This window comes from Bufo bufo, chromosome 6 (assembly GCF_905171765.1).
Source record: "Bufo bufo chromosome 6, aBufBuf1.1, whole genome shotgun sequence".
In the NCBI taxonomy this organism is placed as follows: Eukaryota; Metazoa; Chordata; class Amphibia; order Anura; family Bufonidae; genus Bufo; species Bufo bufo.
Window position 1 is genome coordinate 281,993,711 of NC_053394.1, and position 23,812 is coordinate 282,017,522.

Sequence of the window (23,812 nt, forward strand, 5' to 3'; positions counted from 1 at the left end):
GGATCTGTTTGCCTCAGCATAGTCAGGCGGACACCAAAACGCTGCAAGCAGCGTTTTTGTGTACCTTTACAGAGCAGAATGGAGACTGAACGGATCCTTATCCATTCAATACATTAGGGCAAAACTGATCCGTTTTGGACCGCTTGTGAGAGGGGGGGAATCAGACATTTAGGACAAATCCATAACACAACTAATCAGACTGTTCCCATACAGATCAACGAAAAGAACAATACCACAATATCATTTAATACAGAACTCTTTTAATATAGAGTAATTCAGACAAATTACAACATGGTTAGAAAATAAACAAAAAGAAAAAAAAAGAAAAAAAAAAAAAAAGAAAAAACTCAATTTCGGTCCAATTGTACATCACATAGTTCACGCTTTTGTATCGGTTTTATACAGGAAAAGAAAATAGTTGCTTTAAAGCTCCGATGCCATTTATGCACGATATGAAAACGGTCTCATTTACAGACTGAAGTATATAGCGCTATTTAAAATTGTTAAGAGCTACACCCCATTCCCCACAAAATAAACAGAAACCCAAAAGATTTAGACGCAGATTAAAATAGGATGCAATCCCGCCGTGTGCTGCCAAGTCCTTCACACGCGCAATACAGTTAACTAGCTCCCAGCAAGTGGCCAGAAGGTGGCGCTGCAGGAGACGAGGAAATTCTAATTTGGGAGTCACATTGCTGGTGAGTATCCTCCATATGGGTACGGAAAGATAGGATACAAAGTACAGGATCATCTCTTATTTCCTTTGATCGAGTCATATTTATTTAATACTACTCTGTGTACTTATTACATTTTATAGTCATATAATTTAAAGGACTCCTCCTACATTCAGAATACATCCGGGTGAGGCAACTCGCACTGTCCTTGTGGTTTATTCTGTATGGCTGGGTCCATGACCGCAACAGGCGGACCCAGAGAACGATTTTTGCCAGTTTAAAAGCCTAGTCACTTGCCGTGTTTGCAAGAAATGTTCCCTTTCGTGTCTATAGCCCTCACCTCCCTCTGCACCTTGGTTCTTACACAACCAAACGCTGGTCTAGCAGACAATTAGACAAGGGGCCAGGGATTAGGATAAGGATGAGAGTGGATGAGTAAGTGACGTTAGGAAATTAGAATAAAATTATTACTGTACAGACTTCCTTCAAGGTACGGAATACCGCGCTTGATACCCCAAAATAATAAGAAAAAAAAATTCTAGGAGTGGGAGCAGACATCTCAGGAGCCTCAGCGAGCCAGGCTGGTGATGTTACATGCATGTCAGTACAAGGGGAGGGGGACTCAAATTACAAACTGGCCATTGCATGAAATGGCTGTGGGAATGGGTTGAGGTATTTAGAATAGATATGATTCACAGGTCACCTAGAAATGCCAGCCCTGTGCCAATATATGCATTCTCCTCTGCCCTGTAACATCTCTCCAGTGTGGTCATTTAATGGATGCGTATGTGTCCAGTCTCCATAAATTAACCGAATGTCAGGAGGGAGAGCAAAAAAAAAAAAAAAAAAGGGGGGGGATAATCACGTCACAAATGAGTGGACTATTCGCCGTTCTATTAAGATTACAACCCTCACCATAATCCTATAATACAGACTCAATCTATCCTTTAGCTCAGGAACGTCAGAGCTCACAATCTCCTCAGAAACTAAAGGCTCCAACATAAGATGTCTTCTAACATTGAATCCTCGGAGATCTGATTGAGTGTAGTACTATATAACCTAATACTAAATGATCAGCCATAGTCACACTCCAAGTACCTCTCCTTACAGAATATATAAATGTATGGCCACCCAATGGCATTACAGTTTAGACAAGGGATAGTCCATCTACCTGCTGCCGATTATAAAGCCTGTCGGTGTCACAAACAAGGGGGTGGAAAGAGATGCGCTGGCTGATTATGTGGAGGGTAGTGTTTTATTCAGAGGGGGATTAATACTGCTAAGCATGTATAAGGCACAGTGTGAGATTGCTGCTCCCACTCGCACAGGCGTGCAGACAGACACACGACACAGATGTGCGCGGAGATGACATGCCCGCCTGGGAGGCAGCAGAGGCATTGGCCAAGCCCTGCCAAGATGCTGAACAGGATGGGAGTTAGGCGGAAGAGGGGGCGGAGGGAGGGATGGTGTTCACTCAGGGTGGGATCACTTCTGGTTCTTCAGCTGATTGGACAGCCAGTCCAAGCCTTCATACAGACCATCCCCACTGGTTGCACAGGTTGCTTGAATGTACCAATTCCTCTGACGTAGAGCGTGGAGGCCCAATTTGTCTGTGATTTCTGCTGCATTCATTGCATTTGGGAGGTCCTACAAATACAAGAATTCGGTTAAGCTAGTCACACGACTGTCACTTCACTGCGGTTCCGTGTATAGTGAATTGCTTCAACAGCAATTTAGCAAAAATACTTCTGGGGTTGTGAGTGAGCTCTCCTTAACGGAATAGTGAAAGGGAACCTGACACCTCGTTTAGGTGTTTAAAACTGCCCGCAGGACCTTTATCTGGCTACGGTGGTCCAGAAGGGACTCTAGATTCCTTTGAGTAACTTGTAAATCCGCATAAAACGCACTTATTATTTTTCTCGTTGTTTGTAAATTCACTTCTTTAAGTTGAGGAGGCTGGCACAAACCTCCTGGAAGTCAGGCTTTCCCCGCTGTAGCTTGATTGACTTTCGCCAGGCCAGGGAACATCCATTCCGCGCAGAGTCTGTTCACCTTCAGTGCATGTGCAGTGAAGAGCTGAAACCAGGGGGCATGTGCCGGAAGTAAATGGAGTCTGTGCAGGATCTCATGAGAGTAGTGGATGACGTGCCCTGGTCTGGAGAACATCAAATTAAACTGCAGTGGAAGATGTGTGGGTGGGGAAACCCTGACTTTCAGGAGGTTTGTGCCAGCTTCCTTGACATCTACAAGTTAATTTACATAGAGCAAGAACAAAAAAGCATTTTGTGCGGATTTACAAGTTACTCAAAGGAAACAAGAATCAATTCTGGACCACCATAACAACAAGATGATGGTACGGTGGGCAGTTTCAAACACAAACGAGATGTCATGTTCCCTTTAAAGGAGTTATCGGGGGTTAAAGAAGGACTCAGACAAACCCTGTAAATGGTCTAAAATAACTAAAGAATCAATACTTGCTTCTTTACTCCCAGCAATGCGCTACGCTCCTCCCCACTGCTATCTTCATGGCTGCAGTGGTCATGTTCTACGCATGCATGGTCTCAGCAGTACATGGGACATCACTGCTGAGGCCAGTGACTGGCTGCAGTGATGACCCGTGTGCGTGGAACGTCACCGCTTCACCCAGGAAAATAAAACAGCAGCAGGGAGGACCGGAGTGCAGTGCAGGAAGAAGCAGCGGAGAATGGGGGTAAGTACTTATTCTTTTGTTATTACAGATCAATTGCAGGGGCTGCTTGAGTTTTTTATTTAACTCCGACAACCCCTTTAACAAAGTAGAAATCGCATAAGAACTTCCTCCACTAATCGTCATGTTTCCCGAGATCCTAATCTGCATCAAATTACTAGTAGAGCTTAGAAATATACAGTATATGTATTTGTATGTAGATTACCTGTTTGTTAGCAAATACTAGTAGCACTGCATCCCGCAGCTCGTCCTCTGCCAGCATCCTTGTCAATTCCTCCCTTGCTTCATTGACTCGCTCTCTGTCATTACTGTCAACCACAAAGATGAGTCCTGTGTATAAGAGAAGAGTCCAAATGACCAACAATTTTTAAGTGGAAGATTTTTAATCAATTTATAGTGCCAACACCCAAAATTCAGCATCCCCATTGTACTCTCGGTCTATTTGCTTTAGAAACCATGGGGCTCTTGTCCATGAGGGCTACAGAAACTTCTGTTGGAACAGCACCACCGCTTGAAAAACACTACTGATCCAAATATCAGGTGGTGTCAAAATATTTTTAGAGCTGCTACCTATGCCGCTGCGATGCTCTCCGCCGGGGACTCCAAGATGGCGCACGGCTCGGGATGTGTAAAAGCTCAAGTTCTTGCGAATCTCGCGAGAACTTGAGCTCCTTCTCCATGGCTAAGAGCGGGGCGCTCTGATTGGATGCACTCGCAGCCAAGGAGAAGATAACCGTGCCCAGGACAAATTCAAGTCCCCGCCTAGTTAAACCAAATCGCCTCATTAGCATATGAGGTGCCAAAACAAACGGGGACCACAACTGACGAAGGGGAGGGGTCCTTTAAAAAAGAAAAAAAAAAAAAAAAAGAAAGGAAAGACATCACTGGGGGCCGCACTCTGTAAGGTAATATAACCATTTCAATACATGTATCCTGGTGAAAGGTCCTCTTTAAGTGAGGCCATGCACACGGCAAATAAGTCCTGGGCGGCCCAGACAGGCCACCAGTAGAGGGGATCGCTTGATCCACCAACAAGCATGAGCAGCTCCCACAGATTCATTATCCACCATCCACACACAGACAGCAACTTCATTACACACCCCTGTCCGGACCATTTCCAGGCAGTTAGCAGAAGGAAGTTTGGTGTCATGACGGCCATTAAGTGTCCTGCCGTCTACTTCATTTGCAGCAGTGTCATAAATGGGAAACATGGACTACTATGGACTGAAACCAAACACAGGAAGGCTGCACCACACATGCTCAACCTACCACAACCAGCCCGTGGACAGGTGTGGTGCTGACAAAATACATACCCTGAGTGTTCTGGAAGTAATGGCGCCACAATGGTCTGATTTTGTCCTGGCCACCAACATCCCAAACAGTGAAGCTGATGTTCTTGTATTCTACAGTCTCCACATTAAAACCTGAAAAGAGATAGAAGTGTTAGGAGTGAGCCTCTTACATCTACAGCTTAGGCTAGTTTCACACTAGTGCTTTTGTATCCGGCAGGGGACAGCATGCCTTATCTCTCTGTATTTCCAGAAGCTACCGTGTTGCCGTTCGGCCCCGTTAACTATAATGGCAATTGGTGGAGATTGGTTGGCGCTGGATCTTGGCCGATCCCCATTATAGTTAATGGGGCAAATGGGTATCGGGTAGCGCCTGGCAATGTCAGATCCAGACACCTTCGGCCGGGTGCTCCCTACTGGAACAGCCTGCCAGAGATGTCTAATGCTAGTGTGAAACTAGCCTAAAAGGAATTTTTCAAGGACTTTTTTCCTTTAAGTCAGTCACAAAAGGATTAAAAATTAACCACACTCATCGACCCCCTGCTGCCATTCTAACACTGGTTGAGTCTCTGCTGCTCTTCCTGTTCGGCTGGACACACTGGAAATACCAGTTAAAGCCCACTCAGCTAATCAATGGCAGAGGCGGCTCACTGTTCCTTCCAGTGAATGGCTGAGCAAGCCTTAGAGCAGCGGAGAGTGGACCAACATCAGAGCAGGGAATAGGCAAGGTTGATTATGGTCTAAAAATTAAACACTGTCTTTTTTCTTCACATTTATTTCCCCCATAATGCTGAAGAGAAGACGTGTGTACCTATTGTAGGAATAGTAGTCACAATCTCGCCCAGCTTCAGCTTATAAAGGATTGTAGTTTTTCCGGCGGCATCCAGGCCCACCATAAGAATTCTCATCTCTTTCTTGCCAAATAGGCCTTTAAAAAGGTTTGCAAACATGTTCCCCATTGTAGTGTTTGTGTGTTTGTCCTCTTCACCTGGTAAAGATAAGATTGGAAAATTAGAGCATGAATTAGCAAAAATAAGAAAACTTTGCATAGAACTGTTCATTGGAGGGGATTTAAAGCCCAATTGTGCCCAGTTTCTTATGCCAGTGTGCCATTTCACTTTAAAGGGAACCTGTCATCAACTTTATGCTGCCCATACTAACAGCAGAATAAAGTAGCGATATGTGAGTGCATGTGGCGACAGGTCTGTCATTTATAAGTTATAAGTAAGTGGTTGACGAGAACCAACATCATAATCCTTACAGACTGGACCTGGAGAAGAGTCACGGCCACCTGAGAAGAGTCCTGGTTATTCATGAATTCCTGCTCTCCTGTCCACCTGCTGATGACTGACCGGCTTCTACCTAGTTTTCTCCCTTTCTCTCTAGGAGAGAACTGCCAATCATCAGCAGCAGGTGGTGGAGAGCAGGAGATTAGGAATAACCATGACTCTTCTCAGGTAGATGTGACTCTTCTCAAGGCCTGGGCCTCAATGATTATGATGCTGGTTCTCAGCAACCACTTACTTTTCGCTCATCAGTAACACATCGCTGACCTCAGCATTTCTGTCACTATTTTATGCTGCCCTCACTGAGGCTAGCATAAAGTTGATGACGGGTTCCCTTTAATGTGGCCTCCGTGCATTTACCTGTATTTAGATCTGCTCACATCACATTCAAAGCCTGCGTTGGCACGATAAGTCAAAATGTGAGGTGCACTATATGCGGATGACATGCTTATATACATAGGGGGTGTGGAGGGATCAGTGGGCCCAATAAGGTCCCTTGTACACGATTTTGGAGATCGGTCTGGCCTTCGCATAAACTGGGATAAATCTATTTTATTTCCGCTTGATCAGATTCCGCTGCCGAGTACTAGGTCTGAAAAAATGAATGCACGGTGTAAACTTCCAATGACAGAAGCAATCTCTTTAAAAGGATACTTATGCCAAAACTAATGTATTGCATAACTCCCTCGTATGGATCCCGCAACAGATCTTTATTAAAAATACAAGATTTATTCAGAAGCTTGATCTGGCGTAAAAAAAGGGCTAGGATAAAGTTGGACACTCTGCAGAGGGGGACAAATTCAGGAGGTCCATCTATTCCCAAACCCTGGCTCTACTTCTTCGCTTCCCAGTTACAACAATTGAGGGGACGGGTCCCTGGGGACAATGCGTCAGCACACATTATAGAACACGAGTTCCCTATAACCTTACTGGAACAAGGTGGTCTCACTGTTCAGGTTGCCGGACTCCCTACACAACCTAATATGTAAGGTGTGGCGCAAGTGTCGAGATCTGCGGTCCGTAACAGGCTTCACCCAGGTTACTCCTTTATGGAGGAATCCCCAGCTGCCCGAAATATTCCGCTTGGAAGGGTTCTCCTCGTGGGAAAAGAAAGGTGTTCTTATATCAACTGCAGAAGAATGTCGCGTTTAAATCTTTTGAACAAATTATGGATGAGTTTGCCCTTCCGCATACTGCCTTCTTTCAATTTCTACAACTAAGACACGCATTTCAGGCGCAAGCAAAATCTACATCAGTTTCCTGTGTAATAGCCCCTCCGATGCAGCAGACTCTCACTCGGCACTCTTCGAGAGGGCTAATCTCGCTAAGGGCTCATGCACACGACCCTTGTTTTGCGGTCAGTTTTTAACAGATCCGTTGTTCAGTATCTGAGGTTTTTTTTCCCCTCCAATTTAAGTCCTCTTCCATTCCGTTATTGCACAAAACATATCCATATGGTTTCCGTATTTGATCTGTTTTTTTTGCGGATCGTTTGCAGAAACAGGAACTTATTAATCACCAAACACATGAGCAATATGGGCTGGGCATATCATTTCTACAGTATGGATCCGCAAAATACGGATGTGTTCCGTGTGCATTCTGTTTTATGTTGCGGACGCACTGACTTGAATGGGGCCTTGGACCGTGATTTGCAGACAATAATAGGACATGCACTACTTTTTTGCAGAACGGCCATGCGGACAAATGGAAACGGAATGCACACAGTAACTTCTGTATTTTCTACAGCCCCATTGAAGTGAATGGTTCCGCCTACGGCCCGCAAACAAAACGGAACGGAAGCGGAAATAAAATACATTCGTGTGCATGAGCCCTAATATATAGGAATCTTTTTGTGAAGTCTGTGGGAGACTAATCTCTGCAGGTTAGACCAAAATGGGAGAAGGATGTTGGCCCTATATCGGTGGATCAATGGAGTGCAGTATTGGCACCGACGCCTCAGCTGTCAGTGAAGGCCAGCGTATGTCTCAACCATTACTCGTTCACCACGTATACCGGACCCCATCCTGTTTAAAATTGGGGTTAGAGCAGACGCCTTCTGCCCAAGATGTGGGGTGGGCCCTGCATCTCTAGTGCACATGGGAATGCGCGTACTACAAAGTATCAAGGACGCTTATCATGTAGGGGGTTCTGCCTGGTCCTACGGCATGGGGATATTAGACATTACGGACCATTGTACGCGCTTGAGTGTACAGCGCCTACTTTTTCAGGCCCGGAAACTAATTGCTAAGCACTGGCTTCGCTGACGACCCCCCACTTTAGCCGAGTTTCTGAAAAGAATGGAGGGTATATTTCGACTAGAAAAGGGGGTCTATGTCAAAAGGCAGTGTATCACCAAGTTTACAAAAATATGGGACAAGCGAGTTTCTTCGAGGATTGGCGTGTCTTCCTCACGGCCTGCCTCTAATCCCCTGGCGATGGAGGAGGGGGACACCAAGTGGTGCAGTTAGATAGCAAATCTTTATGTTCAGATCCAATGTAGGGAACAATAGATTTGGGGAGAATGACGTAGAGGGAGAAATGGGAGCCATGTTTGAATTTGGAGACAGACGGGTCCAGACCACACTCATAGATAGACATGATATCTTCTTAGACGTTTGATACCCTTGCAGGGGTTCAGAGTAACCATCTCTTCGCTAGTGGGGGAAGGGGTTCCGTTTTTTGGTACACAGCTGACAACTACGTATAAGGGAGCATTCACACGACCGTGTTGGTTTTGCGGTCCACAAATCAGTGTGTTCCGTATGTCTTCAATTATCTTTCAGTTTCGTAAATCCGTATAATACGGACGTGGTGCTTCCGTGTGTCATCCATTTTTAACTGTCCGCAAAAAACTGAAATGGAACTGAAATTCGGTTTCCTAGAATGTTTTCAGTCCAGGGGTCCACAAAAAACGGATGACATATGGATGCATTTCCGTGTGCTATCCGTTTTTTTACGGACCCAATGACTTTCTATGGGGCCACGGACCGCAATTTGCAGCCAAGTATAGGACATGTTCTAAATTAAAAGGAACGGACAGCACACGGATGACAATGAAAGGCATTCCGCAATTTTTGCGGAACCATAGAAATGAATGGGTCCTTGCATTGTCCGCAAAAATTGCGGAACGGACACGGAAGAAAAACACGGACGTGTGAATGCTCCCTAATGGTGTGAAAACTTGGAGTATTATCCGAGATATCTGTGTCCCTTATGGTTATGTATTTTTGCTGTATGGATGGACCACTGACCCAATCAAGTTGAATGGATCTGCAGCCGCCACAGCGCAGGCCACACGGACTGTGCCTGTGCACTGGGGACTGCAATTTGCAGAAGACCCAATATGGATGTTCATTACTTTTACCCCTGGAAAAGATTCAGAATTTAAAATACGCAAATAATAATTCTCCTTTCTGCAAATAGATCCAGCCTTTGCTCTGCTGCCAAGTGCCTGTGTCCTTCACTGTCCATTAATAGGCAAGAAGATTCAGTAGACGTGGGAACAGTCGTCATGGCAACTTTAGACATCTGACAGTGTACCTCGCTGACAGGAGGGGGTGCAATATAAAGCTGGTGTACAGTGGAGACACACAATTACACGAATACGAGGGGCCGGACAGGATGGTCCATGTCTTCTACCACATTCACCTGCAGACTATTTGCGCAGGCAGTTTATTTCATGCTCGGAGGTAATATTTAACTCAATGCCAAATGAATCCCAGGAAAGCAGCAGCTAATTTGCCTAGAAATATGCTAATGGCTTCTAACTACTGGGTGACTTCCATCTGAGGTTTATTGCTCTGCCGCTGGCTACAGGGAAGGTACACACTGCTATAGTACCTTAAAATAAATATTTTGTTTGTCATTTTACCACATCGAGTGGGGCTGCCCGAGTTGGACAACTCCTTTAGTCCATATGCAGCATGCAGATTTGGCAGTGGAAAATGTCCGCCACATCTGAACTTAGACTAAGGGCTCATTCAGATGACAGTATGTGTTTTATGGTCCGCAATTTACGGATCCGCATAACACGGATGACGGCCATGTGCGTTACGCATTTTGTGGAACTGGTCTGCCCTATGATAGAGATGTCTATTCCTGTCCGCAATTGCGGGGCCGTAGAACAGAAGCACAGATGTGGACAGCACCCAGTGTGCTTTCGGCATATTTTGCAGCCCCATTGAAATGAATGGGTAAGTTCTGCAATTTTGCGGACATGTAAATACGGCTGTGTGAATGAGCCCTAAACAGGACAATGAGACTCCACTATAGTTCCTTGTATGCTGGGCAAACATGGGCCCTCAAGAATGACCATCTCCAGGTTAAAGGGACCTTTAGAAGAGGAGGCTGCTAGGGGCATGAGGCCCAATGATCCGTAACGCACAGAGCAGTGCTGTGCGGCGACTGCCATTAGCACAGACAGCACACTGAAGGCGAAGACAGAATGGTACGGATCAGAACCAGGGTCAACGGTGTCATGTAAGCTATACGCATTCACACCGCTGTACGTTACATCACACAGTGATGACTAGGGGTTGGAGGAGGCCGCCTGGAGTTAAAGAGGTTCTCCAACTAAATTCATCTTCAGACACTGATGCGGTAGGATATTGTGGTGTGCCTGCTGCTAAGCGGCTTTCCTCCTCTCTGCTGTCAGCACGCGGCCAATCCAGCTTGGAGACAAACTGCTGACTCATGTCTGACAACCAGTCACGTTGTCACGCAGCACCTTCCTAGCAACCATCCTGTGTCCTTAAAGGCAGCCGTGCAGCTGACCTGGGCAGGGGAGGCTTGCTCTGAAGAGAATATTGCCATTTCAGACATAATAGCCGTGGATGCCAGAGGACCCCAATCCATCCAGTATGGTGGCCCAAATCAGACCTGTGGATAGGGGAGAAGTTGTTTTTATGGGAGATCTGATACAGACTTTCTGCATCCATTACAGTCAAACTAACCAGACTACTACAAGAACGTCGGCCAGCCTGTAGGTATCGGCTCATCAGTCTATTGATGAAGGCAAGTTCATCACCTCGGACGTCCCCTGCATTCACACGGCTACTGGAACTGGTCACGCAGATTTACGGGTGAAAGAGCCGTCGCCTGGCTAAGCCCCACAGGCACTTCATTTAAGAAAGAATCAGCGAAGCGCTACCCTCAGATGAGACACTGCTCTTGCCCACACACTTCTGCCGTCACCAGAAAATAAATGGAAAAAACTGCCTATAAAACACATTAATCAATGATTCAGCTAAGAGGGGGCAGGAGGCAATGATGAAGATGTACGACATGTGGGAGCATTTCTATACCATGCAGGTATCATAAACCGATGACATTCAGACGGTACATGAGGTCCTAACAGTGCTGCACCACCACTACTGAAAACCCCTCCTGCAAACTCTAAAAAGGGACACTTCGGGCAGAAAGGGTACTTTTTTTAAAAAATTTTTATTAAAAATATTCATAGAAAACTTTTTCCCCCCAGAATTTGCGCCTGTTTTCAGTTTCATTTAAGCAGTATTGTACCATGAAAAATTAACTACAAAAATTATTGTCCTTCTGAAGCCGTCAGCTGCCGCGCCTACAAGGGGTGCTAAGGTAACCTCTTGTCAGTTTACAGCGGCTGAGAGGGGAAGATGGTATCTGTTCATAGAATAGTAGTTCAGTAGAACTGAGGTAACACTGACAGCTGTATCTAGGCATAGATAAAGATGTCCACAGAAGAAAAGTGCACTTATCAGTGTGATGCTCTAAATTGAGCCACCCATCCCCCTTCGGCCACAAGAAGCTATATGCAGAAAATCATCCACTGGGTTTTTGTATAAAAATAAAAATGTATGGACGCGTCCCTTCACAGGGGTTGTACAGGATTACAAAGCTTTCAAAAACAGCGCCTCTCCTGCCCATGGCTTGTGTGTGGTATTGCAACTCAGCTCCATTTACCTTAATGAAATGGGACTGCAATACCAGACAACCTGTGGAGGAGCGTGGAGCCAGTCCTGGAGGATTACAGACATGTTTTTCTGGCTGTACAACCCTTTCCTGGTATGGCTACACAGAGATTGTGGGTGCCACACATGTCTCACGCCCAAATATCACAGTGTAGCAGTGCAACCATAGAAATGAATGGGGTCGCAGTGTGACTCACACGTTTGCTACAACAGCGAACCCTGAATATAAAAAAAAAAAAAAAAAAACACAAACACACACTGCTGGATTTTTGGGCGATTCCGAGGTCATTGCTAATGTGCGAGTCACACTGCAACCCCATTCATTTCTATGGCTGCCTTGCTAACGCTGTGATACTTGGGTGCATAATATTAAATAATAGTAAAGGGGTTGTCTGGCCTTGGAGACCACAACCACTTTGATCCGGACCTGTGCTCCTGCACATAAAAAAAAATTAATAAAAAAGGAAGACTCGTCTGTCCGTGGTCCCAAGGACCAGGAAGCGTCTGGCTGCCAAGACCACTGTATCCAGTCACAACATCAGCAGTTAACAGACCTCTGCCCCTGAACATTAAAACAAGGAAGACTTACAGCCATGGTCCTGCTCCATTCCCGGATGCTTATTGTGCCCGCAGGACTAGGAAGTGGATGGGTCCCAGTGCCGCTCCAGGTACATACAGGCCTCAGCGGCTTGAAAGTTACTGCTGTGACGGATAAAATACAATTTCTTTATTGTAATCCTTTAAAATTCCATAGGCTGACCGGGATATGTTGCGCAACCTCTTCCGGTTTTATTGGATTTTATCCGTGGCCTGCGTGCTGGATTTTTGCTCTTTTACAATTGCTTCACTGGTCCAGGGTCTCCTTGCACGGCTGTGGAGTGGGTGAGCTGCTGTGACTGCGGACGCCACGGTAATGGGACCCAGACAATTCCTGGTCCCGTGCGGACCACAAGCAGCAGCAGGACCATTGACAGGAGAGTTTTTTTTTTTTTATGATCACAGGCTTCAGGATCACAGGTCGGGACCAAAAGGGTTCTCGTCTCCAAGGCTAGACAACCCTTTTAATTCAGGGAGCCATCCGAACAATCATTCACTGAGCCTAAAACTAACATACTATAGTAATCCACATAAAGCAAGGTCTTACAGAATCAGCTACTGTACCAAGTATAAAAGAAAAAAATCTCTTAATGAATATGCCTCCTGACATCTGGAGCTGATGGACACTACCTCAAGTTGTCTCTTACTGTGCCCAGCTGTGTACGTCTTTGTAAACAGCACAGGCAGCTTTTGACACACTGGGGGGGTTCCTTTAACTTAAAGGGAACCTCTGTAAAGATTTCCAAACGGCTGCACAAATGTGTTTCCAGCATAGCCACAAGTAACGTGCATAATGGACAATAAGGTCAGATCTTTATGCCCCCTTTATGCACATTTACAGCAAAAATTGATGAACTTTACCCATTCTGGTGTTTCAAACGTATACAAAGTTAGAACGTATAACCCCTCAGTTAAAGGGGTTCTCCGGGAATTAAGAAAATGAAAATACTTAAAAGGGGTTCTGTAGTTTTAACTGATGATCTATCTTCTGGATAGATCATCAGCATCTGATCGGCGGGGGTCCGACACCCAGGACCCCCGCTGATCAGCTGTTTGAGATGGCAGCGTCGCGGCCTTCTCACTGTTTACTGCAGGCCCAGTGACGTCATGACTAGTATCAGCTAGCCTGGGCGCGGCTAAGCTCTGTTCACTTGACTGGAGCTTAATCCCGCCCAGGCCAGTTGATACTAGTCGTGACATCAGTGGGCCAGCGGTAAACAGTGAGAAGGCCGCGGCGCTGCTGGAGCACCGCTGCCATCTCAGACAGCTGATCGGCGGGGGCCCTGGGTGTTGGACCCTTGCTGATCAGTTGAAACAAACTGTAGAACCCCTTTAAATATTACTTTATTATAAATATATTCTCAATTACCTTTCATTATTTATAATGGCCCGTTTTTTTCTGGGGAGCATCCATCAGGGGAAACAAAATGGCCGCCGTCCTATTAGTTCACACAAAACCTGTCCTGATCACACAGGAGGACAAGTTACTTTACAACACTGGGGTAAAGAGCTCCTCTCTACTTGTTAGGGACTATGATCCTGAATAGAGATAAGAACTTTAGCTGAATCGGAGACATGAAGTACAGAGAGGACGGACAGGACAGACTGTGGTAATGGAGACTGCATACAAATGCTGCTGCTCATTATCCCCACTTCACCTCCTCTCGTGTCTCCTCATCTTCTCCATTCCCACAGAGATTCCCCTGTATTCAGGATTATGATTCCTGACAAGCAGAGAGGAGGATGAGGCAGCACTATGGCTCATTGTGGTGAAGGAACTTGTCCTCCTGTGTGATTAGGACAGGTTTTGTGTGTACTGATAGGACAGCGACCATTTTATTTTTTCTTCTGATTGCTCCCTAGACAAAATGAGCCATTATAACTAATGAAAAGGTATTTGTGAATATATTATAAAATAATATTTAAGTATTTTCATTATTTTAAAGGGATTCTGTCATGACATTTTAGGCCTATAACCTAAACATATGGCCAGGTCCGTCCAAATAGCATGAATCCGAAACTGTACTTATTAAATGTGCCTGTGGCTCTATTAGCACATAAAACAGGTATTTATAACCTGCCATTCACCTACCTAAGGTGCCCAAGGGGACGTCGCTTCATACAGGGTGCCCGGCTGCAGCCATCTCCGTCTGGTGCCCAGCGCCGCCTTCCTCACCTCAGCCCCGCCTCCGCAATCGTCCGGTCCCTCAGGTTATGCCTAGTGCGCACGCGCGGGATCTGGCAGAGGGACCGGACGATTGCGGGGGCCGCACTGAGGTGAGGAAGGCGACACTATAGACAGGGAGGGCGGCGATTTCTAGTGGGAAGGCAGCGCTGGGCACCAGACGGAGATGGCTGCAGCCGGGCACCCTGTATGAAGCGACGTCCCCTCGGGCACCTTAGGTAGGTGATTGACAGGTTATAAAAACCTGTTTTATGTGCTAATAGAACCACAGGCACATTTAATAAGTACAGTTTCGGATTTATGCTATTTGGACAGACCTGGCCATACGTTTAGGTTATAGGCCTAAAATGTCATGACAGAATACCTTTAATTCCTGGAGAACCCCTTTAAGACCGATTCAGGCGGGTTATTCTCAGTCACTGTGCACAATAGGCCGCGCAAAGACCTTACGAGTCAATTCACACAGGCATTCGACATGGACCTGGAGACCAGAGACATTTGTCTGAGGCCGCCACCAGGAGTGCCTCCTACAAAGGCCTCACTGTGCAGTAAAAAAATAAAATAATAATAATCATGTGCCCTGCGGACATAACGCAGGCAATCTGAATACAACCTAAATTACGTCCCCACTAATTGCAGTACACAGAGATATCCATCATGAGGACTTCCTGATAAAAGGATCCAATGTATGCCACTTCCCACAGGTTTAGGGTTCGTTCAGACACATGATGTTCACGTTCGGGTGCAAAATGGACATCACTCAGACTGAACGCTGACCCATTAAAGTCAATGGGTCCATATGGACAATCAGTATGTGCAGAGAAAACCACAACCTGCACCCAGATCTGATTTCCCTCCCAAAACTCACTCATTTAAATGAATGGGTCTGCGAGAAACATGACTGTGTGCGGTCTGTTTAAAAACTCATCTGTTGGAACACAGACGAGAGATCGCTCGCCTGGAACCGCCCGTAATAATTTTACAGAAAAGAAAAAAAAAATGTATCGCACCATACACCGGCCAGATGGACGCTGAAGGTGCATGCGTTTGGTCTTAGTTAGGTAAATGGAGACCTATGGATGCACCAGACACATATGTCGAGAGCATTTCAGGCTCATAAAACCAGGACGTAAGATTCATCAGCAATATCAGATGCCACAAAGTGGTTATTTCCCTCTAAGGACCCTGCCACAATCATGCAGGGCACAGAGAACAATAAAAGCCAGGTTCAGATTGTCCTGCGAGGCTGGCAGGGCCTGCTCTCACCATAGCCCTTCCTGAATCTCATTTCCTGGAATGCACCACACGTGATCAGCAACTGATGAGAGCACATGACCGAGACGTCAGGCAGGAGCACGGACCCATCAGAGAGGCAGAATGTAGGCACCAGGACTGGTGGAGCAGTGCAATTACACCTTCCTCGCTCATTCAAGTGAACAGGAGAGCAAGGTGTAATAACACTGCGCCACGCTACGATCTAGACAGCGAGCGCCCAAGCGCCTGAAGACCTTCAAACAGCTGATCTGATATTGATGACCTATCTAAGCACTGCACAACCCCTGCCCTTTCTACGCTTAGGAGTCCAGAGGGCGGTCCTCGCTCTATACCGTGCTGCCTGCAGACTGCATTGTATTTTTCAAAGGGACAAGTCAGCGTCAACGTGTACATGTAGAAAGAGGATAGGAACATTCCTCAGTTACATACTGGAATATTAGGGGGACCTCACACTAACTGATAGCACCAATTTCATGGCCATGAAGCTTTGCGCCTGGACAATAATGACAGCATTTGTTGGTCTATGGCACATATGACAAATGAATGGTTCCTCATACAGCAAAAACAGAACGGACACGGAAAGAAGATACGTTCGTGTGCATAAGGCCTTACACAGGACTGCTGGTAACATTACTACATTATCTGTACTCAGTGTTCTCACTGTGCTATCTGCGGTGTTACACAGGACTGCACTGCAGACTCTGGTGCTGGATTTCTGGAAGCCGGCCCTTTGAAGGAAACCATAATGCTGACGTGGCCCTCCATGAAAAGGAGTTTGACACCCCTGGCCTATGTGGTCCACCTATTCTTTCTACTACATTGGCAAAACTGTAGGTTTGACCTTGAAACAGGAAAGTTCTGCTTGATAGACATATATAGGAGCATATAAAAATGACCACCCATTGACACAAGTGAATGGTATCAATGAAGGTGTCCCACTTTATTACAATTTGATGGCAACTCCACCCAATGAGGTCAAGAGTACAACTGGGTTATATCCCCTCCAACACTGAAGCCTTATAGTTGAACGCACACCTAAGATGGCTGACAAAATGTGTTCAGTAAACTATGCATATGACCCCCTACTGGGCTCTGGGCATGCCCTGTTTGAACAAACGATTGGACATGTTGAATTCCAATATTGCCCAATCATTCTTCCCTCATGGATACCTGCCGACAAGAGGTAGTTGGGAGACCGCGAGACACACTGGCCAGCCACTCCACATGACATGAATGTAACGTGTATAGGGTCTGTAAGCATGGAGGAGTGGACACAACCTGCCCGCTGAAATGTAAAAGGAGTGACAAGGAGGCGAGCAGTCACCATGAAATCCTGCCTAAGGCGACTTTCACATATGCGTTCATGCTGTACGGTTTTGAGAACCGGCATGGGATCTCAAAACCGCAGCAAAACTCTTCCGTTCGAAAAGTACAACCGACAGCATCCGTTCAGAACAGATCCAGTTGTATTACATCAGAAACTAAAAACCTGATCTAGCACTACTGACTTGGATTTTGGTGTTGGAGCCGGCTGGTTCAGTTTTCCAAGCCGCACACAAAACCGCTGCTTGCAGCAATTTTGTGGCCGGCATGGGAACCCAACAAACCGGAACAGAATGCATACTGGCGCACACCGTTCCGGTTTGTTCAGTTCTGTCCCCATTGACAATGAATGGGGACAAACCGAAGCGTTGTGCTGCGGTTTTGAAAGCCTGTGCCGGATCTCAAAATCGGACAGCACAACGCAAGTGTGATAGTAGCCTTACTTGACCGCTTCTGTGAAGATGACCTCAGGGTTAAATGCAAACAGCAAAAATGTGGGTTATCCTAGACACTTTCAATACAAGACTGGTAATACCTGACCAGATAATCAATAGCCTCTGAATGCTAACTATGTTAGCTAACACTTAACTTAAAGGGAGTCTGTCACCACAATTTGACATTATAGACCGCTTACATAGCGCTGTAGAAGAACTGTAGATGATTCAAATGGTACCTTTGTTGTGTTCTTGTGAAGTTCACCCGAGGCAAAAACAGACTTTTATTCGTATGTAAATGAGGGCTCGCAAGTGCCCAGGGGCTCTGCTTCTTTTGCTCATATCCCCGCCCTTCTCTTCCCTTGCGTCCTCCTTCTCTCCCAGTGAGATCCTGCACTCTCCTTCGCTGGGCCGGGGAATGCACACTGCGATGCCCATTGTGGGCACGGCATCACTGTAGCTACTGCGCCTCTGGTCCGCCTCCTTGCCGCTGGTTTCGTGCGGTTGGCTGGCGCATGCGCGTGTAGCTACAATAATGCAGTGCCCACAATGGGCATCGCAGTGCGCATACGCCGGCCCAGCGAGGGAGAGCGCAGGATCTCCCTGGGAGAGAAGGAGGACGCAAGAAAAGAGAAGGGCGGGCAGAGGCTGGGATATGAGCAAAAGAGGCACAGCAGCCCGGGCTCCAACGACGTGAACGCCGCCCCTGGGCACTTGCGAGCCCTCATTTACATACGAATAAAAGTCGGTTTTTTCCTCGGGTGAACTTCACAAGAACTACAGTTATGCTACAGCGCTATGTAAGCGCTCTATAAAGTCAAATTGTGGTGACAGACTCCCTTTAAGCACTCAAGTCCAAAGTCTGGTAGAACACGTGGAGATTATGCAGTGTGCGGTTTCACATTTTATTGGAGGACATTTGTGATTATAGCTTCTGAAGTAGTGTGAGAAAAGTCAATGGTCTCCACAGCAAGGGAGCAACTGAAGCCCCATGAGGGCTAAAAAACGCTGGCCATGGTCCAGATGGGTATATATTGCTGCCCCAAATAGAAAGTAGACTTTAGATGCACCTAATCGCATATGGCACCAACATACATGTGAACCTGTTCTGGAAGATCTGTCTCCTAATAAAATGGACACTTAAAAGATCTAAGCATACAGTATGATTAGACTCCAATCTATTGCAATCAGATTGACAGCATTTAGGGTACTTTCAGTCTAGCGTTATTCTTTTCCGGTATTGAGTTCCGTCCTAGGGGCTCAATACCGGAAAAGAACTGATCAGTTTCATCCCCATGCATTCTGAATGGAGATCAATCCGTTCAGGATGCATCAGTTCAGTCACTCGTATGGTATTTGCCGGACCCTCACTACGCAAGTGTGAAAGTGGCCTTATCTATTTCACTCGAAGCAAGGCAAGACAATCCTGACATTAATGATGGACGTCATGAAGGTGCCAATGATAAACAGAAATGCCAGTCGTCATGCCTGTAGTACTATAGCACATTTATCAGAGGGGCCCAAAAGCCCATAAACCCCGTTATGATATATGGACATTACAGAGTGGAATAAGCTACTCTTATTCTGAAGGACATCAGACAGATGAATGACCACCATGTTCTATTACCTTTGGCCTGTCAGATATGCCCGATTGGCCTCAGCTTCCCATGGCAGAATCTGCTATTTTCCAGGGGTGACAGGAGCAAGGCTAGGGTGGGCCAATGAAGTACCCCTGGGACTAACACTTTCTGCTGAGCTTCCTTTACTTTTCCATATATCCAAGTAATGGTGGTGGTGGTAACACTGAGGTCACCTGAGCAGTAATGTTCATCTATTTCAGTCATGCTAATCTAAAACATCAGACACTCCTTATATCAGGGGGGAGGGGAGGTAATACTATTATGGGCTGTGGGCAGCTTTACCTGACAGCCCCACCAAGCATCTCGTCTCCATCTAAACGTTGTAGACGGACTGGACAGGTCAGTGTAGACATCAGGAGACCACTCCAGGAACCGGGTGAATTCATTTTTTTTTTAAAGATAGGCAATAACACCTTCCACAGACACTAACAGAAAGAAAACCCCAACCACCGTAGACATAGTGGAGAGGCGTCAAAACCATTGCCATGGTAAAGTGGACTAGTCCCACATGCCAACCAATCAGGTTGCGGTTACATTTTACCAAAAATGGAGGTGTAATCTCCGCTCTTTCGTTGAACGAGTTCTAATAAATCTCCCCCATTAGCTACTTCACTGGAATTTGTCCAGCCCAGTTTATGATGGGGTAGGCAGTAACTGTGGGACTGTCTGACCGACACTTGTGTCCAAATGGGGCTGCATGCAGAAGACATTCCATCTTGGAACTAGACCTTTCCATCCCCCCCCCCCCCAATTATATATATCTTTACTGGACAGTATGGTGAAGATAAAAACTGGCAACCAATCAGACTCCACCATTCATTTTCCAGAGGAGCGCTGAAAAATGAAAAGGTGGCATCAGATTGGTTGCTATGGGCTAGTTTTCCTTTGCGGCAGTTTTGATAGATCTCCACCGGCATATCACCATATTACTCCGGCCTCGATTACACAAATAGCTTTTCATTTAGTCACCTCAGACATGCAAGATGATGACCAGTGCAGGCACATTTCCCAGTAACCACCCTGCCTCTGGCATTTTGGAAGGCTCTGCCTCCACTGGTCATACATACGATGGCTATGTTGAAGCTCAAATCTAGGTGACTCGTGGGTCCTACGACATGGAGGCCACCAGTGCAGTGGTCAGCTGCAATCTTTGCATGCTTAGACAACCAAGAAAGAATTCCCTGGAATCAATGGGCGATTGCGCAACGGTTTTGGGTGTCCACTGACCTCCATGGGTTGGGAGGGGGGAGTCAAGTCACTTAAAAGGGAACCTGTCACCGGGATTTGATGTATAGAGCTGGTTGCTAGATGGCCGCTAGCACATCCGCAATACTTAGCCCCCATAGCTCTGTGTGCTCTTTGTGGATAAAAAACTATTTGATCCATATGCAAATTAACCTGAGATGTGTCCTGTACGTGAGATGAGTCCAGCATCGCCCCGCATCCTCAGAATCTCCTCCTTGCTCCCCGACATCAGAAAGCCAGAGCGCCGTGATCTTGAGATGCACGAGCTAGCGCATGCGCAGTGTCATCATAGTGTTCCTTCTCTGTGCTGGCATCAGCCTCAGGGAAGGAACTGCGCATGCGCTAGCTCGCACATCACGAGATTACGGTGCTCTAGCTTTATGACGTCGGGGAGCAAGGAGGAGATTCTGAGGATGCGGGGCGGTGCTGAGCTCCTTCACGCTGGACTCATTTCAGGTTAATTTGCATATGGATCAAATAGGTTTTTTTTACACAATAAAAGCACACAGAGCTATGGGGACTGGGTATTGCGGATGTGCTAGCGGCCATCTAGCAACCCATGTCCTCAGCTCTATACACAAAATCCTGGTGACAGGTTCTCTTTAAAATAATTGGACAACCCTAAGGATCAACCTGCAATAAGTACTTACATGGCAGATCCAGCGCTGTCACCCCGGTCTTCCCCATCTCAGCCGCACAGTGATGTCACATCACTAGACGGCTGCAGCCGCAGATTGGTTGCAGAGGTGACGTGATGTCACTGGTGCAGGTGAGTGAACCAGGATTTGTCAGGTAAGTACTTACCGGTTCTTTATAGCAGATTGACCCTGTGGGTTGTCCGGTTTGCCGCTGAAACAAGACAGCCCCTTTAAATGCCATCTCGCGACATCAAACAGGGCGAGCTACCATACAGTGACAGCCCAGGGAAGGCGTCACCGGTCACATATCTAATGTGCCTATTCATGCCCCTGGGAGAGAAGCTTTCCAATGGTCAGAAGAGAAATGTATTATGTATTGGTCACCATAGCACCTAAAGGAGAATTCAGCCTATGAAACCCCACATTAATAATGCAGTATTACATGAGATCCGCATTATGCTGAGCAATGGAGGGACTGAGCCCCCGCAACATGCGTGCACCCCACCACCTACAAACCATTCACTAACCCACACATTCATCCGGAATAGCGAAAACCTCCCTCTTACCAGAGCTTCTCCTTCACCGACTTCCTGCTCTCGCCACCGATCGGTCACACGAAATGGCGGCGATTGCTGACGTCACCGAAGGAAGAAGTGCCGGAACTACTCCAGACTACGCATGCTCAACCGCCAGCCAATCCCCACACGGTAATGTCGACGTCCCATGCTCCGTACGGACCGCGTGACGTCAGGAGGACACGTGACACGCGAAGCCTTACTCCCAAACTGACCAGGCGCCTCACCCTAAACACCATGGTTATAGTTAGATATTACTAGCTTTACATTGCATTACTAATCTTTATTACCACAGCGCACGGTATGTAGATATTAATCAGAGGCTACTTCCCGCTTCGAAGCCTCGTGATTCTCATGTCACGTGAGCCCAGTGACGTCACGAAGTCCTTACGGCGCACTACCACAAATTCTGATTCATAGGCTGTAGGCGTGCTGCAATCACGTGCAAACTACGGAACTAATTAGAAGCTCCCTGCGTCATTGCTCACGAAGCTAAAGTGCGGCCATCTTACTAACGTTATTAACACTTCTTTACGACAACCCGTTCAGGAACCGAGGATTGTTAGGTTATCCCTGCTCGAGCTCTCAGTCAGAACAGCAGCTCGGCTCTTCTAGTTATCGTCGTATATCACTTAGGTATTAAGACAGAGTTGTTAGCAACTGACAAGGAATACAACGTAAGGTGTGGTACAGTTTCCATGGCTACGGCTCTTCATTCTTACCAGAGGGTGTAGTAAAATGGTCACTGTCGTTTGAACCAATCAGGATTGGCACGTCATTGTTCCGGTTACACCCACCTTGGCTGGCCACCAATTGGGAACTGATTCGTTTGACACGCTGTGTGGGCGTGGCTTCTGGTTATGGGCTATATAAACTTGGGAATTGTGACTTGCTATATTTAACTTGCACACTCATGTGGTGAGGTGGTGTGTAAGGCTAGTAGTGTTGCTTCACAGGGTGTGTAGGGCCTTGTAGTGCCTTCATACACAACTCTTGCTGACCCTATCAATTTTTCAGAGATAGTTGGAAATTTCTACGCTATTTTTCAATTTGCATCATGGCTGCCGCTGCTGGAAAACAGTGTGCACATGTGAACACAGCCTAGAAGTTTGTATGGTTTCCACTGGGTACTCCAGTTTCGGCCCACAGTCCAAAGACATACTGATAGGGAACTTAAAGGGGTTATCCAAGACTATAAAATGCGCCCCCCCCCCCCCCCCCATCTGTTGGGCCCCTCACAATGAATATACTTGTTCCCGCACCGCCACTGCAGCTTCTCCCTGTACGTGGATGAAAACATCCAGTGTCTGGGGGGGTGGGGGCCTCCCTTCACTAGCGTCACCCGTGGTCCCAGGTGTCAGACCCCCCCATTAATCATATACTGATAACCTTTCCAGATTATAGGTCATCAGTATTTAAAGGGTTATCCAATCCCTATAACAATGGTGGCGAACCTATGGCACGGGTGCCAGAGGCGGCACTCAGAGCCCTCTCTGTGGGCACCTGCACCCTGAAAAAGTCTATGGTTTACGAATATGCCTTAGACTTTTCCTGCCATTCATCAGCGCAGGGCGCACTATGAACAGCACAGGCAGCGCACTGAATGTAGGCAGGCTATTATAGCCAAATGATAAAGTACATGGAAGATATACGATATTGGACTGTAGTATTCAGATTAAATTGCGGTGTTGGCACTTTGTCATTAAATAAGTGGGTTTTCGGTTGCCGTTTGGGCACTCTATCTCTAAAAGGTTCACCATCCCTGCCCTATAATGACCCCAGAATCCCCGGGCCCCTCCTCTACAGCATAGTTACCTGCTACCCGCGTCCCTCCCGATCCTGCAAGGCTGCTGCATCTCCCAGTTGCGCAGATCAAAACATCCGGCAACGGGGGAGCAGCCAAAAGCAGGCCGTGACAGTGACCAGCCTCCCCAGCGTCACCCAGAGACTGGTAGGTGCCACACACGCAGAGTTAGGCCTCTTGCACATGACCGTATGG

General features: G+C 46.7%; 1 protein-coding gene across 1 annotated transcript; it reads right to left on the bottom strand.

The window, feature by feature from the left end:
• Nucleotides 1–238: 238 nt before the first annotated feature.
• LOC121005969 (ADP-ribosylation factor 1-like) lies at nucleotides 239–21,948 on the bottom strand. Its single transcript, XM_040438836.1, has 5 exons — nucleotides 21,805–21,948; nucleotides 5,482–5,658; nucleotides 4,695–4,805; nucleotides 3,587–3,711; nucleotides 239–2,321 (listed from the first exon to the last, which is right to left on the bottom strand). The coding sequence occupies exons 2-5, from the start codon at nucleotides 5,627–5,629 to the stop codon at nucleotides 2,160–2,162; spliced, it is 546 nt and encodes a 181-aa protein (XP_040294770.1). The 5' UTR covers nucleotides 5,630–5,658; nucleotides 21,805–21,948; the 3' UTR covers nucleotides 239–2,159.
• Between the last annotated feature and the right edge of the window lie 1,864 nt (nucleotides 21,949–23,812).

What these genes read in the sequence shown, in the direction of transcription:
- LOC121005969 (XM_040438836.1), bottom strand. Translation starts at nt 5,629, where the DNA reads ATGGGGAACATGTTTGCAAACCTTTTTAAAGGCCTATTTGGCAAGAAA. An exon ending in TTACTTCCAGAACACTCAGG is followed by an intron (nt 3,712 to 4,694) that starts GTATGTATTTTG and finishes TCTTATACACAG; the next exon opens with GACTCATCTTTGTGGTTGAC. An exon ending in TAGTATTTGCTAACAAACAG is followed by an intron (nt 2,322 to 3,586) that starts GTAATCTACATA and finishes TTGTATTTGTAG; the next exon opens with GACCTCCCAAATGCAATGAA.